This window comes from Callospermophilus lateralis, chromosome 3 (genome assembly GCF_048772815.1).
Source record: "Callospermophilus lateralis isolate mCalLat2 chromosome 3, mCalLat2.hap1, whole genome shotgun sequence".
In the NCBI taxonomy this organism is placed as follows: Eukaryota; Metazoa; Chordata; class Mammalia; order Rodentia; family Sciuridae; genus Callospermophilus; species Callospermophilus lateralis.
This window is the reverse complement of record NC_135307.1, coordinates 61204686-61222680: the sequence shown is the minus strand read 5'-3', so window position 1 is coordinate 61222680 and position 17995 is coordinate 61204686. Positions and strand designations below refer to the sequence as shown.

Sequence of the window (17995 nt, the reverse complement as noted above, 5' to 3'; positions counted from 1 at the left end):
AGGCACACACAGTATAACAGTGACTTAAGCAAATAGGGGTTTGTTTTCTCATATGAAAAGGGATTTGGTGACAGGAAGTCACTGACTGGTTCAGATATTCACCTCCTTTCTGTGTTTTGCTTTGCTATGATTTTGTCCTTAAAGTTGTCTTTTCATAGTCAGGGGATGGCTAGAGGAGCTCCAAACATTAGATCCATGTTTAAGGCAGCAAGAATGGGGAAAGATTTGACTATTCCCTTTATCCTCAGTGTAAAGCCCTTCCAGAAACCGACAGACTTTCAGCAGATTTCTAGTGGTTAAGTCAGGATTATACCAGATAACCACCTATGGCTGCAAGAAAAGCTAAGAAAACAATAATCTCACTTCTATAATAGATGTGAGAGAAGAGAAGGGGGTTAGAAATAAGCAATAGGCAAGCTAACCTATCATTTCTTCCACAAAAGCTAGCAAGTGAGAGAAGATGAGGACCTGAGAAGACAGTGGTAATATAGGAGGAGTGACTATTATTGCCATGAGCAGAAACTGAAAACTCAGAAATTCTGAGCAGTGGATCTAGCTCTCCTAGATGTGGAGTTAGGTGTCATCCCAGGGGATGCTCAGCAAGGAATAGGGTTAAGTTCAAAACTCAAGGGAAGGCTCAGGGGGAGTGATCTATTTGAGGGTCATTAGAATGTAGGTGGGAAATATAACCATTAGAAAAATCAAGACACCCAAAGACATCATGGAGGAAGAAGAGTAGCAGGCTTATGGTAATGCCACGTTTTTAGACAATAGAGGCAGAAGATGAGAAACTCACAGGAGATATCACAGAGAAATAGAGAGATCAAGGAACTAGATAATTAGAAATGAGTCGTCAGTAGCGTCGCAAATACCAAAAAGGTCCTATAAGGTAAGGACCAAAAAGAGCCTAGGAGATTGGTCTTACGACTTCCCTGCTGGTCTTTCACTGATTTCACTACTCTGCCTGAGCCCCCTGTTGACGGATGTAGAAAGGTTCTTTATGCATTAGAGTGAAGGAGGACATACAGCAAGTATAGTTCCTTTTCAATGGAGGTTCTTTTTTTTTTTTTTTAGAGAGAGAGAGAATTTCTTTTCTTTTTTTTTTTAAAGAGAGAGTGAGAGAGGGAGGGAGAGAGAGAGAATTTTTTAATATTTATTTATTTTTTTAGTTATTGGCAGACACAACATCTTTGTTTGTATGTGGTGCAGAGGATCGAACCTGGGCCGCACGCATGCCAGGCGAGCCCACTACCGCTTGAGCCACATCCCCAGCCCCTCAATGGAGGTTCTTGAAAGTAAAAGAAACAAAACTGGGGCAATAAGAAAGTAAGTTGTGTTAGTCAGCTTTTCGTCACCGTGACCAAAATACCTGACAAGAACAATTTAAGAGTTGTAAGTTTATTTTGGCTAATGGTTTCAGAATTCCAGTCCATGGTGGATTGACTCCATTCCTTTGGTCCCCAAAGTAAGGCATAAGGGCATGGCAGAAGAAAACTGTTTAGCTCCCGACAGCCAAGAAGAAAAGAGAGAGAACTAGAAACCAGGGAGACAAGATATGATCTCCAAGGGCCAGCCCCCAGACACCTACTTCCTTCAGCCACACCTCACCTGCCTTCTAGTTAATCCATTCAGATTATTAATCTATTATATGGGTCACACCATTGATTAGGTATGACAGTCATCCTCTAATCGTTTCACCTCCTGCATTAACCCAGGCACTTTTACAGGACACTTCGAATCCAAACCATAACACAGGGAAATTTATTCTTGTTTTTATGGGTAAGACTGGAATGTATGTAAAAGCAGAGAGGAAGGGCCAGCAAAAAAAGGGAAAGGTTGAAGGTACAGGACATTGTATCACTGAGAAGGGGAAAGGTGTACAGGAGCCCCTTAGCCATGGTTTCAGTCACCCATGGCCAACCACAGTCTGAAAATATCAAGTGGAAAACTCCAGAAATCAACAATTCATAGGTTTTAAGTAACTTTTATCAAGGCATATTGTCATAAATATTCTATTTTATAATTGTTGTTATTATCTTACTTATGTCTACTTTATATATGGACCTTTATCATAGGAATGTATGTACAGGAAAAAATGATAGCATATATAGAGTTCCATACCACCCACAGTTTCAGGCATCTGTGGTACATATCCTGCAGATAAGGAGACGGGATGTACTGTAATTATGATTGGCTTTGACCAATATTAGTTCATCTGCCAACACTGAGGGAGGAGCCTACCATTCTTGGGCTTATTCACCGAAACAAAAATGGAATTTCTGAAACCAGGAAATAAAAGAAGATGACTATGTTGGAAAAAAAAAAAATCCCAAAGTGTCTGCCACACTAACCTCTTTTGTACTTAGAAATGCCATGGCAAATTTACATAGTCAGTGATTCATATCAAAAGATTGGAAGGTTCAGAGTCTTTTCATATTGTACATTTTAATTCAAATATTTTCTTACTCCACGGTTTTTCGTAGGCCTAACATAATTTCAATTAAGCCTGAATCTGAAAAAGACACTAATTTTCTCGACTCTATTTTTTCCACATGCAAGCACACCCACCCTGGAATTTAATGGATAGTAAAGTTATGCGAAGAATCCCTGTGTGCAATGAGAACTGGGACATTTTCCACTAAGCCCACCTCCAATACAAACACATACACACACTGGTCAATGCTATACATAGAACTTGCTCTTGAATACCTACATCTATTTGCCACACTGTGGAGTTTCATTCTCTTGATTAAAATAACAGGAAGTATCATCATTCTTGAAGCTTTGGTATTTGCAAAGAAATGTAACCACAAAATATATTTATAGTTGTAAGTATATTTATAACTGTGAAGACTCTTTTGAGGTCTATTGGCAAGGCATCTGGTACCATCCTGGCTTGGGATGGAAAGTCCTACAATGAAATAGTCATGCTTCCTAAGCAGTGCTTGGTCTACTGGGAGGACCCAATCCAAGAGAGCTAAAAACTTCTAGAGAAGTCCTCTATAACCTCCAGTTTGAAAGGGGCCTCTGCTTCTTCAGCAAGGCTGGCAGGTCATGGAAATTCTACTCTTGCAAAGGGAGCTGTGGACACAAGAGAAGTATTTCTTCAGTATTTACTTTGACTAGTGAAATAGCTATAACAGATTTTTTTTCTTTTCCCCAAGACACAAAGTGACATTTTAAAGGAGAAACCACTCTGTTGGTGCCACTGAGTCGTTTAAAAATAATATTAGAATAAAAGCTCAAAGGAATGTCTGCTTAAGCACAGCTGCCTAAAGCCTCATATTTCAAGAATTCAGCCACTTTATGCAGACAGGGAAACAAGACTGCTCATTTCACCCTCTTCCCTATTGGATCCACTTCTTAGTACTCAGCATCAGATTCAGAACTAGTGACACCCTTTCAGTTCAAGTGTTTTTTTGTGGCCTGTTTTGCTATTAAATGCATGCTGCAGCCTTATTTCTTTTTTCATGTTTATGCTCTTTTTCCAACCAAATCATGGGCTCTTTAAAGGCAAGGGCCAGGTCTTGCACCCCTTATTTCTTGCAGAATTGTGCTCGTTAAGGCAAACTTGCAGGAAATAGTTGTTGAATGGGTGAATGAATGAAAGAAAGACTAAAACTGAAAAGCAGTGGTAGGTGAGTTGCTAGGCAGCCTGGTAAAGAGGATTATGAGAGTCAGGTCAGATTAGCAGGAAAGGTGGTAGAAGGAAAAGAATGCTGTGTTTTGAGCCAGCAAATTCAGGTCCTAGTCCCAGGCTGGCCTGCTTGCCTTCACTTATTTGACAAATTTCTTAAACTTCTGATAAGCCAGGCATGAACCAGGCAAACATTGTGGCAGGCATCGAATAAGACAAAATCCCTGCCTTCGGGGTGCACTGGTGGTGTTAAGGGGGAGCAGAGGAGATCAGGGTTATAGGAGATATGTGTGACAGGAGACATGAACATGCCAGGCACTGGGCACAATGGGAGCAAGAAGAGGCTTTTTTATATCAGACTTTATATCAAAGGCGCAAGTCTCCTACATCCCAGGATAGCTTCCTGAACGAAGTGAGTTTTGATTCAAGTCTTGAAGGACGAGTGGGTGTTGGTTTAAGGCTGACTGGGAAATATGACTTCAAGTAAAGGAACTAGTACATGAGGATATTCTCCATCATAGAACTGTGTGTTGTATTTCAAAGCCAAAATCTCAGCTGAAGGGTGGCCATGGCAAAAGACAAATTTACAGAGGTTGACTACAGCTACTTTGCAAAGGGCCCCATGCCAATGTAAATTTAGTGCCTAAGGGGAGAAACTAAAGATCAGACAGAAATGGGTTCAAATCTTATTTCTGGAATATACCAGCTCTGTAACAATAACTGATTTTGTTTAACCTATTAGAGGTTTTTTTTTAAAACAGTTTTTAGATGTTTCAGTTATCTACTGCTGTGTAACAATTGTGGCCAAATGTAGTGGTTTAAAAAAACATATATTTATAATTCTCACAGTTTCTGTGTTGTTGGGAATCTGGACTCAACTTAGTTGGATCCTTTCCTTCAGAGTCTCTCACATGTTGCAATCAGAATCAGGCAAGGCTGAAATGTCATCTCAAGACTCTATTGGGGAAGAACCTGCTTCCACCCACTTACATGGTTATTGGCAGAATTTAGATCCTTGTTGGCAGGTGACCAGAGGTTGCCCTAGGTTCCTGGCTATGCCTAGCCCCAGGCATAACAGTTGGCTTCCTCAAACATCAGTGTCAGAGATTCTGCTAACTATACAGAATAGTCTTATGTGGTGTAATCCTGAAGTGACTTCTCATCACTGTAGCTACATTCTATTGGTCAGAAGTCACAAGGTTGGCACATACTACAAGGGCGGGGCTTATACAAGGACACAAACACCAGGAAATTGGGATTTTGGGGAGACTATCTTGGAGTTCATCTTGGAGTCCCACTTGCCTCATTAATTCAGTGCCTCCAATCAGTACTAGGTATTGTTATTGTTATTATGCCAAACTGAGGATTAGGAAAAACAGGGCGCCAGGGGAGGAATTTGTAACTTCGGATGACATCACAAGTCATCTCATGTTTTGTCTTCAATAGAATGTAAATTCCTGACCTGGAAAAATGAGAAAATGTATGTGCAAGTATAAATGCGTTTGTGTCACAAGCAAATATATAACTTTGAGGAAGCAAACTGCTTTGGGTCAGTTTTTCACTTTGTTTTGATTCTGTGAATCTCACCGTCTGGTGTCTTCAAGGTTTTTAGTGTTTGACCCTGTGGGTCCAGAAGAGTTCGTATAGCTGGAATAAACACCTACAAAGAGAAATCTGTCTTTGGAGAGTCCCTTAAGGCATTTCCAAGCGTTTGCTTCTTTCTATTAAAATACCTTTGTTTCTAAGAATCCCATGGGGGATCTGAGAGAGAAAACAGACTATCTGGAAAATTTCAAGCTCTGGATAATAAAAATGGTAATAAAATCTCTTCCAGCTCCTGAGGCTTCGCAAAGGTGATGTTTATGGTGCTTGGGGTTCTCTCACACCCGCGCAGCTGCTTTCCAGGTTATGTGGTTTCCAGTCCTGCAGATCAGCTCGGGTTACCGATTCCCTGGCCGCCGGCGCGGCAGCTCTGAAGGTCGCAAACCGCAGGCTGAAGACCAAGTCTTCCGACCCCAACGCCTCACTCTTTCCGGCCCGGTGCCCAAAAGGGATGCCTCATCCCTCGCCCCAAACGAAGCGCATCACACACTCGAATCCAGGGTCTTCCCTGGTGCGGTTATTGCCCGGCGAAGGTAAACAGTGCCAGCTGGTCATGCGGGCATTTCGGAGGGTGGAGGAGTTGTCCCCAGCTGTCCGCCCTGCGGAGGAGGGCGGAACCGAACTTGGGAGTCAGTTCCCTGAGCTTGTACAAAGGCGCACGTCTCCGCAGGGCATCTCTGGGTGGGACGAAGTGGAGGAGGAGGAAGCGACATTGCCACTTTGCCTCTTTGGGAGGGCCTGGCCTTAAAGGCAAGGGGCGCCAGGGAACCCCGGGCAGGACGCAAACCTCCTAGCGTAACCCCACCACCACCCTTGCTCTGCCGGTCCCGCGCGGGAACGTCGCGCCAGCCAGCAGCTGCGCACGCCGCCGGGGTCCCCTCCTTCGCGCTTAGATCATCTCCTGTAGCGTTTGCTGTCTTGGGTCCTCTTAGGCCATTTGGTCCCAGGGGCGAGGTAGGCCGGGGCCGAGGGGCAGCCCCGACTGGAGGGCGGGGGTGACCCCAGGAGCTCTCGGGGAGCGGAGGAGGAGGAAAAACGAGCAGCCCCGAGCAGCCCCGAGCAGCCCTGGCCAGGGTTTTTACCTCGCCAGCCCCGCCGCTCCCGAGACCGCTGCCTTAGAAAATTTAACGAGAACCAGATGTAGTGGCCGCTGCCGAACTTTCTCAGAGCGGGTGATTGGTCCCAGGCTGACAGCCTCAGCCAATCGATGCGCTGGGCGGGACTGCAGTCCCTCCCCTCCGGGGCGTCTGTGGGGATCCAGGTTCGAGGCTGGCTGCTGGTGGACCCGCAGGCAGGCCGGACGCTCTGTACCACGGGACAGCCCACTGGCGGAGGGAGCATGCCGGGGGACCAGGCGGCCAGGCGGCCTTCGCTGCCATCCCCATCGTTGCTGCTGCTGCATCTGGTGCTGCTGCTTTCGCGGGCCGCGGCGCTGAACCCTGGAGAGCTCTTCCCCTATGGGGAATCTTGGGGAGACCAGCTCCTGCAGGACGGCGACGACGAAAGCTCAGCCGCGGTGAAACTGGAGATTCCCCTGCGCTTTTACGATGTCCAGTTCAACAATCTCTATGTAAGTTCAGCCCGCTCCTGGTGCGCGACTCGGGCACATTTCTCTAGGTTCATCGCAGGAGTTAATGTTGTGGCCATCTCACCCTGACCCTTCGGGAGGAAGGAAATAGTGCACACTCTCGGCTCTCTCTCAGGGGACGCGGCTTCGCAGCGATGCCGCTGCCAGCCCCCTGCAGTGGTAAAGAATTACCCGGAGAGCGAGAGTGAGAATTGTACCCAGCCACGTAGCGCACCGGGCAGAAAAGAAGGTGGGGTTGCCCAGGCGATCAGAGAGGTTTGCAGCAGGACCGTGAGGAGGCTGTGCACTTCTGCAGAGCTGGGGTCTCCCAGGGATATGGAGCTATAGGGTTGTTTGGGGAGTGAGAAGATGGACGAGCCCTAGGGCGCCTAGACCTATTGCCCGCGCGGTGGAGTGGGGTTAGGGAGGGGATCGCGGCTGTAGTTGTCCTGGTAGCCCTGAAGCCGGACTCCCTCCTGTTAGGAAGGAGAGGCTTCTTTCCCTCAGCAGGACCCTTCCCTCCCAGCAGGACTGGGTGAGCGCGCACCACTGGAGACGGGCGGCCTCCCCTTTGCTTGATCATCAGTCTCTCTCTCTCTCTCTCTCTCTCTCTCTCTCTCTCTCTCTCTCTCTCTCTCTCTCTCTCTCCCTTCTCATCACCCAGGTGGGCACAAACGGCATCATCTCCACCCAGGACTTCCCCAGGGAGACCCAATATGTGGACGATGATTTCCCCACAGACTTCCCCGCCATCGCCCCCTTCCTGGCTGATATCGACACGAGTCGCGGAAGGGGCCGGGTCCTGTACCGCCAGGACACCTCCCCGGCAGTGCTGGGCCTGGCAACCCGTTACGTGCGCACAGGCTTCCCGAGCTCAGCTGCCAGCTTCACTCCCACCCACGCCTTCGTGGCCACCTGGGAGCAGGTGGGAGCTTATGAGGAGGTCAAGCGTGGGGTTCCGCCCTCAGAGGAGGTAAGTGATGGGCGATGCTCCCCGGCTGAGTGAATCCAGGGATGGACTTGAATTTTAACGGAAACCCAGGGACTGGCTCCTAGTTTCTTCCGAGTTTGCCCGTGTACCCAACTTGATGGTTCCTTTGGTGGCCCCATAACTGAAGTGGTTTGGAAGAATGGCTTCAGAGGTGTCCTTTGATGTCTTCTGAGGCTCCTTCAGATCTGGTCATGTTAGCAAGGAACACTGCTTAGTGCAGATGCCAGAGGTCCTGGGAACAGGCAGTTTACTGCTTATTTGTTTATTTTTAGGATCACCTCTAAGTATTTCTAATTATGTGTTCACTAAAGGAAAAATCAGAAAGTCAGGAAATTTTTTTAAAAAACCACTCATTTTCCTACTACTATTAAACATTTTTGTATGTACATTTTCCAGAGTTTTTTTTCTTTACACATACATAGTTGTTATTTATTGACAATAGTGGATTCACACTGTATGTACTTCTACATAACTTGTTTTTTCACCAAATAGTGTATTCCAAATATGTTTGATGTTAATAACTATATTTGTATAACATTAAGCATGACGACTGTGTAATATTCCACTCAATTGTTTACCATAGTTTATTTAACCAGTATTCCCAGTGGTCATTAAGGTTGTTTCCATCATTATAAGTAATACTTGTGAGGCACTTTTCAAAAAGTTACATCTTTGCACATCTTCTTAGCTGACATCCCAGAAATCACAGTTGGTAGTCAATTGCTTTTTCTAAGGTACTTGAAAGCTTTTGCCAAATTGCCCTCCAGATACCAGTTTACGTATATTCCTTAGTTTATAGGAGACTGTCCACAATGTATTTTACAGTCTTTCCCTGGAGAGAGCAAAGCAATCCAGGCTACAGTTTTTGATCCCAGGAGCAAGATTTGAAGTACTCCAAATGGACAATGGGTAGAGCCAGGGCAGTTTGGTAAATGGCAAATTCCCTCATTCTTGGGAGTAGGTAAGGATTTCCTTTTATGCAATTAGGCCTGAATATAAAATGTGGTGCTTCAAGGGCAAAAGTATTACTTATTTTAACTCATTAAAGTGTTTCTTAACTATAGAAAGATAGCATATATCCTCCCTAAGAGGTTAAGAAGGTAGCTCAAGATGGTGGCCATTCTTGCTCTGTGGTTAGAGTAAGACTATTATCTATAACTTATACTAAGCAAAAACTCTCTTAAAGTGAAAAAATTTATGTTTGGGGTTTTCTTTTTGCCATTCAGTTTTTTGGTCAAGTAAAATTAGTTTTATTTATTGAACAACTTTTTAAATGCATGATTGTGACATCTCAGTTATCTCAACAGAATATCTTCAGTTGAAACAAACATTGTGTACCTTCTTTATGCACACCACTGGGCTGGGTAGAGGGTTGGCGAGGACATAAAGAAAAATATGGCTAGGCTCTACCATTACGTTTCATTCATTCATTTTTTGTTTATAAGTTATAAAATTGATTTAAAGTTGTCATCACATGCCAATAATAGAAATTTGAAAAACAGAAAATAAGAAAACATTATTTATAATTCTAATAATTAGTGGCCACCAATGCTTACACTTTATTATATATTCTTATAATCTTTAAAAAAAACTTGTATCTTAAGTGTGATATTTTTACCTGTGTGTGTGTTTAAATCACTTATATTTAAACATAATTGAGATTTATTTATCCAGTAAACCATTTCTGTACACTTACTATTGGGTCATTACTAGGGTAGATACTGTGAAAGGACAGACTCTTGCCACGAAGGACCTCATAGTTTGGTAGGAACATGGATTTTTTTTAATATGATAGGTATGGTGTCTTGACTTAAAGAGCCTACCCCTAACCCTTCCTGTGTAGGGGGAAATCCATCTGTGTGGGGTTTTAGTGAAAAGGTATCTTTGTATCTGAGTTGAGTAGAGTAGATCATTCACTATAGAAGGGATAGCATGTGTCACCCATGTGCCTTAAATTATAACATGCTGAGGGCATTGCAGGTTGTGCCTTGTTACTGAAGATGAACGGTGATGAGATATAAAGCTTTTAGAAAGGCCACATATTCCTTTGGGAGAAGTTTGGATTTTTTTTTTCTGGGAAGTGGGCTGCCTTTGAAGGATTTTAACAGGGGAGGGGTGGTTTGAGATGTTTTTGCTTTGTTGTTTTTAAAGAGAGATAATTTTGATGGTATTGAGAAGGTTAGGGCACAAAGGAGACTGACTGCTTAGACAATTATTAAACATGTTATTGATTCAAGCTATTTTGTTAAATTCTTCCAAAAATATTTTATCCTACTATCTTCCCATCACAATCCTACAGGATAAGTACAAGAATTACTGTTTGCATTTCACAGATAATGGCAAATAGAAGATAAAGTGATCATCCAGGATGATTGCAGAGGACACTTTGATGCCAGTATCACTTCCAAATTTGAATTGCAGTGCTCAGAAGAGAATCCAGTTATATGTGTGTCTTATTTTTTCAGTAGAGAAAAGAAAGACAAAGTTGAGTCTAAGTAAATTAGAGAGAAGAGCAATTGCATGACAACTGGGTTTATGAAATCCTGCTATAGCTTTTGGATCCCAATTGTACTGGGGCTTCTTTGAAATAAAAGTTACCGTACAGATGAGATGACTTAGTTAATTACCTTTCTCAATTTCATCTGTAGCAGGGGTGTGCTACTTCTTTTATCAAGTTTCCAGGGTGTTTGTGAAGTCAATGACAACATAAAAACATTTGGGGAAAAAAGAATGGTTTTGAAAGGTTAGCCAGTCAGTGACTTTGGAAGTAGTGACCCAGATTCAGACTTAATTTCCTAACCTGTAAAATGGGGTAGCAATGCCTCCTACTGTACAGAACTGTTGTGAGAATGAACCAGGTGACATTTTTACATAAAGCTATTGTAGTCCCTTGACCTAGTATCAGCCAAACTATGTTTCCCTATGTTGACTTGATAAGACCAGATTCTACTTCTTTTGTTCCTTTGTCTCGTAAAGATGTTGTGATACAGGTCCTTTGTGTAAGCATTCTTTAACTAGAGGGTTTTCTAAATAATGTCTTTTCTTGTTCTTTTTTGTTTGTTTGTTCCTTTTCTGGAGGGAAGTTAATTTAGGGAAAGGTTTGTAGATTCTATTGCTCTTTAACATTTCTAGTTAAAATCATTCTTTAGACATTTTCATATACTAAATTGGCTTCAGAATTTGTTTCCTTTAGAAAGATGAGGATTCTTTTAGGACAGAGTATGTTTTTTCAATTATCCACGTTGAAGAGTCTTCTGAATACTTTAAAGAGCCCTGGGACTTGAATTCTTGCTTTAATAGTTTTCTGGAGATAGATTTTTGGCAACCATTAAATTACTTTGCTTGAAGGATTGTGTGAATCTTATGTGGATTTCTTGAATCTTGGCATACTAAGATAATATTACAGAGTTACTGGAAACTTGAATGTATCAGAGGAATGGCATCTTTACCACTTAAAACAGTCAAGTTGGTGCCCTTTCTCTCCATTGATATTCCCATTGGGTATGACAGGAAGCTGTACCTGATGTTGCAGGAATGTCAAGGTGTAATTACATCAGAAAAAAAAATGTGAACTAATAGTGTTTATCAATTCAATTGATCTGAGATTGTTTCAAACCTTCATGTAGGTAATTCACAAAGAAGTCATGGTGTTGACTTTCAAAGAACTTGTGGAAGACACAAGAGCAGTGTTTACTTTAGCTATGTGTGTGTTTTTGTTTGTTTATTTGCAGGGGGAGGAGCATTGTGGGGTGGTCACTTTTAAGGGCTTATAGAGAACTAGGTTATACAGATCTGTGTAGTGTGGGATGTTTTTGTTGACCTAGAATTTCAGTTGTGTTAAAAGCACTTGAGAGAATGAATATTGAGAATGAGGTAGCAGTGGGGGGGTTGGTCTGAGTTGGGGCATGTCCGGAGAGAAGACTGAGAGGGCTGAGGCTGGAGAAATGGATGAGGGAATAGTGAACAGTGACGCAAGAGGTGAGTAGGAGGTTGCCCAGTGAAGGCCTCCGTGTGGAGATGGGACATGTTGACTTGATGCAAAGGATGATAATCACCAACCAAGAAAATTGGACTTGGCTGTAGCTTTTTGACTTCTAAAACAGGGTTCAGAAGAGGGAGGTCTACAGATTAACAGGGCAAATTTAACCTGAGTCTAAGATATAGGTATAAAGACAAAATTGAGACACATGTGGAAACTGGTTTAAAAAAATGCCGAAGTTTTGCTCAAACCCAAGTGTCAGGAAAGATGCAATATTAGGGATGGGACCGCATTGAGCATTTATCTTTGAATTTTGGGCAAGTTTTGTAGGATTTAGTGTAGAGAAATGAACAGGGGAAATCACGCATGTGACGGTGTTCTACAGATGAGGAAATGAAGAATTACGCTGAGGAATAGAGGTTGGTGTTCCCATTGAACTCGGGAGGCCACAAGTCAGTGATTCTATAACTCTAGAGAGCATGTGTCCCTAGGAAGACAGGAAGAACTCTGTGACCCCTGAAGGAGTCATCCTACTCCACTTTCATTTTTATTTTGGCAAAACTCTATAGGCAAACCCCTTGGGGAGACGAACGGCACTATTGTGACTTTTTGTCAGATGTCTGTAATTAATTAAATGAATTGCAAGCATCAGAGGGGGCGTGTTTTGTATCCATCAGCCTATGTCTGCCTAGTGTCACATCAGTATGGAGTGGTGATGTCATTCACCTGGAAGGGGACAGGCAGACTCCTCTCAGAGTTCTGGCCTTTCTCTCTCTGACATCAGGATGGTGGAAACCTTGAAGCTCCGTAGCCACTAGCCTGAACCTGTGTACTGCTCCTTTCCCTTTAGAGGCCCCTCTTCCTCTCTGGGATCCTGGGGAAGTTGAGAACCAGTGACCCTTGTGTAGGGTTTGGCAGCCCATCTGAGGGTTTGCCTTCAGAGTCCAAACATGTGGGGCTCTTGCAAAGGCTTGTATCTGGAAATTCAAGGACCTTTCTGGTTTGGAAGCCAGACAAGGAGTGCTTGGGAGGAGGAGCCCTTCAGGACAGCGTCAAGTGGGCTCTTTATCAATTAGATGTAGAATTTTGTAGAAGTGTCGGAGAACTTTACAAGTCATCCTTTGGTGTGTGAGTTGTTTTTAAACAGCCAAACTCTTCTGGAGCGTACTTAGAATTTTGTAGAACTGATGGAGCACTTTACAAGTCAGTATTTGGTGAGTGGGTGGTTTTTAAACAGCCAAACTCTTTTGGAGTGTACTTTGGTCTCATAAACTCTATTAAAAGGAAGTTGTTTTCTTCCTTTGATATTTGCCTCTTTCAGAGGAGACAAAGAAATTAAATATTTGCCACCTGTAATGAGTACTTGTCCCAAAAAAGGCATATGAAAGATGTTGAACACGTCTTAATCAGAACGGGGCTGTTGGGTGAGTGACTGAGAGAATGAATGAAATGCTAACTACCCAGACCCCAGGGGAAAAGCCAGACCCCCCTCTCAGCTTTGTTTATTTTTCCACATCCCTCCTCCCAGTCCCTGCAACTCCTCACAATCTTACACTGCCTTATCTTTCAGAATTTCTCTAAACTTAGAACCGATTCTCCTCTCTCTTGTACCTTGATTGTGGGCAATCCACAGCAGGAGCTTTTAAAGTGTAGCTTTCTAAAGTTTGGTTCTTTCTCTTTCCCCATGACTTCTCTTTTCCAAGTTTTTATTCTGACCAAAATAAAACTCTGAAGTGATAGGATCCATATTAATTGATGATGAAGTATATATTATACATAGACAAGGAACAGAATGCCTTGATTTACATTTGGCAGAAGTCGAGGCTTCTGATCTGTGAAAGATTCTAGAAAACCTTCCTTGCCTTTTGTTTTAGGAACAGTCAAGTTTTGCTGATGAAACAATCAAAAGCCACAACAATAACAAATATATCGGATCCCCTGTCTATTAAGGGGAATAAGGTCAAGAAGGTTTGTAGATGCAGAGAAAGAAGGTTGGGGATGGGGGTGGGGTGGGGGGGCGACCAGCAAGAGGATTTTTTCCAGTTAGAGAACTACAAGAAAGTTTACATAGTATTTGTGTGTGTGTGGTGCTGGGGATTAGACTCAGGGCCTTGCCATACTAGGAAAGCACTCTACACTGAGTTACATCCCCAGCCCTTTTAAAAATTTTATTTTGAGACAGGGTCTTTGTAAGTTGTCCAAGATGGCCTCAAACTTGCCATCCTCCTACTTCAGCCTCCTCAGAGATGGGATTACAGGAGTATGCTGCCATGGCTCCTGCAATAGTTTTTTTTTTTTTTTTTTAAAGCATGCTAATGCCTGCATTTCTTGGTCCTATCTGCAAAACCTCAAAACTACTTTGAAATTAAATATTGAAGGGAAAAATTAGCATTAGAAAAGATCTGGAACAAGATGGGAGAAGACCCAGGACAGACCCAAAGCTGGACACATTCTTTCCTCTCTATTGTTTTCAGTTAAAGTTCTTCTCTGTGCCTAGCAAAATGAGAAGGTAATAATTTGTGCTAGTAAATGTTTCTATGAATCACCTTATTTATGAGGGAAGTGGTTTTTAAAAAAATACCTATACAGTTCCTTACTAGATTATAAAATGAGTGTGTGATCTAGTGAGAGAGGTAGTCTTGCATCCCTAAGTATAAGCATTTTTAAGATAATCCAGCACATTAACTGGAAGGGTGGTGGGAGGATAGCTGGATAAAGGTAAAAGTGAAAAATGTCTTATTGAAATGAGAGTAAACTGAACATCAAAGAGTGATTCTGTAGTCAGCTGGGTACTGAGTTTGTGGCTAATTTAGGCTCCTGGTCTCTCTCTCTCTCTCTCTCTCTCTGGTCTGCTTTGACTCCTGTGGTATTTATTAACATTCACAGGCTGCCTCTGTGATGCCTCCCCACCCCCACCCAGAGTCTTAGGCTCACACCCTCCTCTGTGGCCTCAACCACTCTACCACTCTCCCGTAACTGTCCTGCAGTTCCAAACACTGCTGCTTCCCTCTAATAAACTGGGTCTCGCCTAGGCAGAGTCTCCTGTTTTTTGCTCCTTGTGTATTTGGCGCTGAGCATAATATCCAGTGCTTACTAGACACTTGGCCATTTGAATTACTGTAGAAATGAATAAGCAAAGAGGGTTTAGAAACATATAAACAGCCAACCAAGCAAAACGAAGTGAATGCTGGCTAGAAATACCCACAGAGGTGTCCCGGGGGGTGAGAAGTAATTCTAGAGATAATCACAGAACACTTCTGAGGGGCAGTGTCTGAAGCTTAGGAGGGTTTGTAGATGCAGAGAAACATGAGCAAAGGATAGAAGCACCAAATACATGGTACAAAGGGGGATGACTTAATAGTCCAATGATGGTACAGCAGAACCGAGGGGAGGTTGGGCCATTACAAATCCCCGTGAATGGGGCGCTAAGGACTGGCCTAGTGGTGCAGGGCACGGGTGGGTTCTGGCTGCCACCACGGACTTGCTGACTGACTTTTGGCACATTCGCTAGCCCTTGTGTCTTTTCCTCATCTGTGACTTGAGGGTAACTCTGGTGCTGGTGTGGAAGAGAAAAGAGAGTGAGGCCCTGAGAGCAGCAAGGAGGCCTTTTGGTCAGCTGGTGCCTAACCCAGTGCCTGCCCTCCATGGGCACCTAATAAATACATGAATTCATGAATGAATGATCCAGAGGAGAGATGCTGAGTGCCTGGGGTTATACACTAGGGCAGTGACTGTGGCAATGGACAAGTCAACTTTGCTACTTGCTCTTAGCTCTGAGAGGGGTTTAGAAGAGAGATATTGGAAAACGTAAAAAATTTTTAAGGTGTTTTTTCTTTCTGTGCCAACTGATATGAATTGATAGAAGATACTTATAATACATGAATGATAGTACTTATAAATTACATTTGTAATTTGGAGAAGGAATTTTAAAGATTATATTTCAAGACAATTTGGGGAAATCCTGAGAAAGGTGAGAGCCTTTCCACCTTGATGTCTTGCCTGCATTCTGTCATTTCCTTCATCTGTTCGTTTAAGGATGTCTCCAATTTCTTTTTCTTTTCTTTTTATTAGCTGAACACTTTCCAGGTGGTTTTGGCATCCGATGAGTCCGATTCCTACGCCCTCTTTCTTTATCCGGCCAACGGTCTTCAGTTCTTCGGAACCCGTCCCAAAGAGTCCTACAACGTCCAGCTCCAGCTTCCAGCCAGGGTGGGCTTTTGCAGAGGCGAGGCTGATGACCCGAAGCGAGAAGGTTTATATTTCAGCTTGACCAGCACTGAACAATCTGTGAAAAATCTCTACCAGTAAGTAACATGGAGCTTAACCCTTTTTCTGTTTGAATATAAAGAATTTAGGACCCAAATCCTAGTGGCTATAGACCGTTAAATTACCGTTTGGTGGCTTATAAGAAAGACTATGCATCAAACCCAGGAATTAGATTGGACTCAGGGAGAATCAAGTTCTCCAAGATGTAAAAGGTCCTTTATTTTTCCTGCCCTGTTGAGTATAGATACCAGAAACAGCAGTGTGTGTGTGTGTTTGCAGAGCCACTGAGGCTTGCTATGAAAAACATTGCTCTTGGAACCACATAAAAATATCCAGTAGTATAAACTGCCTAGGCGGAGGGTTTTCAGGTTAATAATTTCACAGGGGAGGATTTAGTCTATTGGACAGGTACTGTTAAAAATTAAATTAATATAATTTAGGAAAAGAATAAAACACATTTGTAAATGTTTAGAAGCCTCAGGATTTCTCTATGGCTTTATGACCTGAAGTTACACTAATTGGTTTTCCGTGGGGTAGCTGGAATTGGACCCATGTCATTGGCTTACTCCACAATTGCAATATTGAGCCCTGACCCGTTTTGTCAGTCCATTTAGGGGCAGTGTGATTTTTATTAACCCTGGTATTTTGAGGGTTTTTTGTTTGTTTTGTTTGTTTGTTTGTTTTTGTCTTTCTTATATCCCTTTCCTGACTACTGGTCCAGAAACCAGATGGAACACATTGTTTATCTCCTAGCCTCCCTTAACTGTGTCTCCGTTTCATTAAATCACCCCTGGGTATAGGAACACCTTACAGCTATGCATGGCATCTGCTCTGCTTGACTACCAGACCATGGGCACTGCAGCCAGATACGGTTTCTCAGAGCTGACGTTTATTGAAAGCTTATTATTTGCTAAGTATTGTGCTAAATACTTTCCAGGTGTTATCTTAATTAAAAGTCACCAGAATTGCAGGAAGTAAGTACTACTATTTTCTAAGTTTTACAAATAAGCTTAGGGAAGTTAAATCAGTTGCCTGTGATCTCAGAGTTAAGTGGCCAAGCCACAGCCCAAGTGCAGGTCAGGAGTGCTCAATTGCTTACTCTGTTTTATGCTGAGCCCTTGTCTCCTTTCCCATTCTGTGACCCACAGGGGGGCATCTTTTGGTATCTAGCTGGGCTTCTGTGTAGTCTGGACTCTGGGGCAAACTTAGCTCCTGGTTCTCTCTCTGCTCCCCTCCCCTCTCCATCCTGCTCTTTTATTCAGGAGCTTGGGTTCTGTACTGCTCAGATATTGTGAAAGTGCTCACAGTGAGCCAAGCACTTGCAGTATACAGATTTTTTAAGAGCCAGGCCCTGCACACCAATGACTTGTGCTCTGGTAATGTAGACAAATAGGTCAATCCAATCACAGAGTCTGGAGTAAGGGCTGACATCCACACAGGGCCCAGGAGCAGTGGGACCACAAAGCCCATGGGGAAAAAAGCAGTTGTGTCCCCCACCAGACTCCTGAAGGCCCTGAGATCTAACACCATACATGTGTGCAACAAGCACACAGCACTGCCTCTTACCTCTCCAGACCGTCCACATCTTCATCATTGATACTTTCCATAAATCTCTTATTTTCTTGAGATTAGAATAAGAAATGGGGCCAAGGCAGGCTCCGTGGTGCAGTTCTGTAATCCCAGCAACTCAGGAGGCTGAGGCAGGAAGATTGCAAATTTGAAGGCAGTTTGGGCAACTCAATAATACCCTATCTCCAAATAAAAATGAAAAGTTCTGGGGATGTAGAGCACCCCAGGGTTCAATCCCCAATATTACCAAGGAGGTGGGGAGAAATTGGGACCAAAATGAAGTATATAAAAAAAATGTACAGACGATGCAGAACAATGTGAAATAAAAGTAAAAAGTACCCATGATCACCACTTCAAGTGATAAACAGCGTTAGCCATCCTTCC

General features: G+C 43.2%; 1 protein-coding gene across 3 annotated transcripts in view; it reads left to right on the top strand.

Annotated features, from left to right (window-relative positions):
- Window positions 1-6501: 6501 nt before the first annotated feature.
- The window catches only part of Nid2 (nidogen 2), a 60662-nt gene continuing 49168 nt past the window's right edge, over window positions 6502-17995 (top strand). For all 3 annotated transcript variants that reach the window (XM_076850287.2, XM_076850285.2, XM_076850286.2), the window contains exons 1-3: window positions 6502-6809; window positions 7471-7779; window positions 15848-16080. In XM_076850287.2, the coding sequence (XP_076706402.2) occupies window positions 6579-6809; window positions 7471-7779; window positions 15848-16080 (773 nt within the window). In that variant the 5' untranslated portion in view covers window positions 6502-6578. The remainder of the gene's footprint in view (window positions 6810-7470; window positions 7780-15847; window positions 16081-17995) is intronic.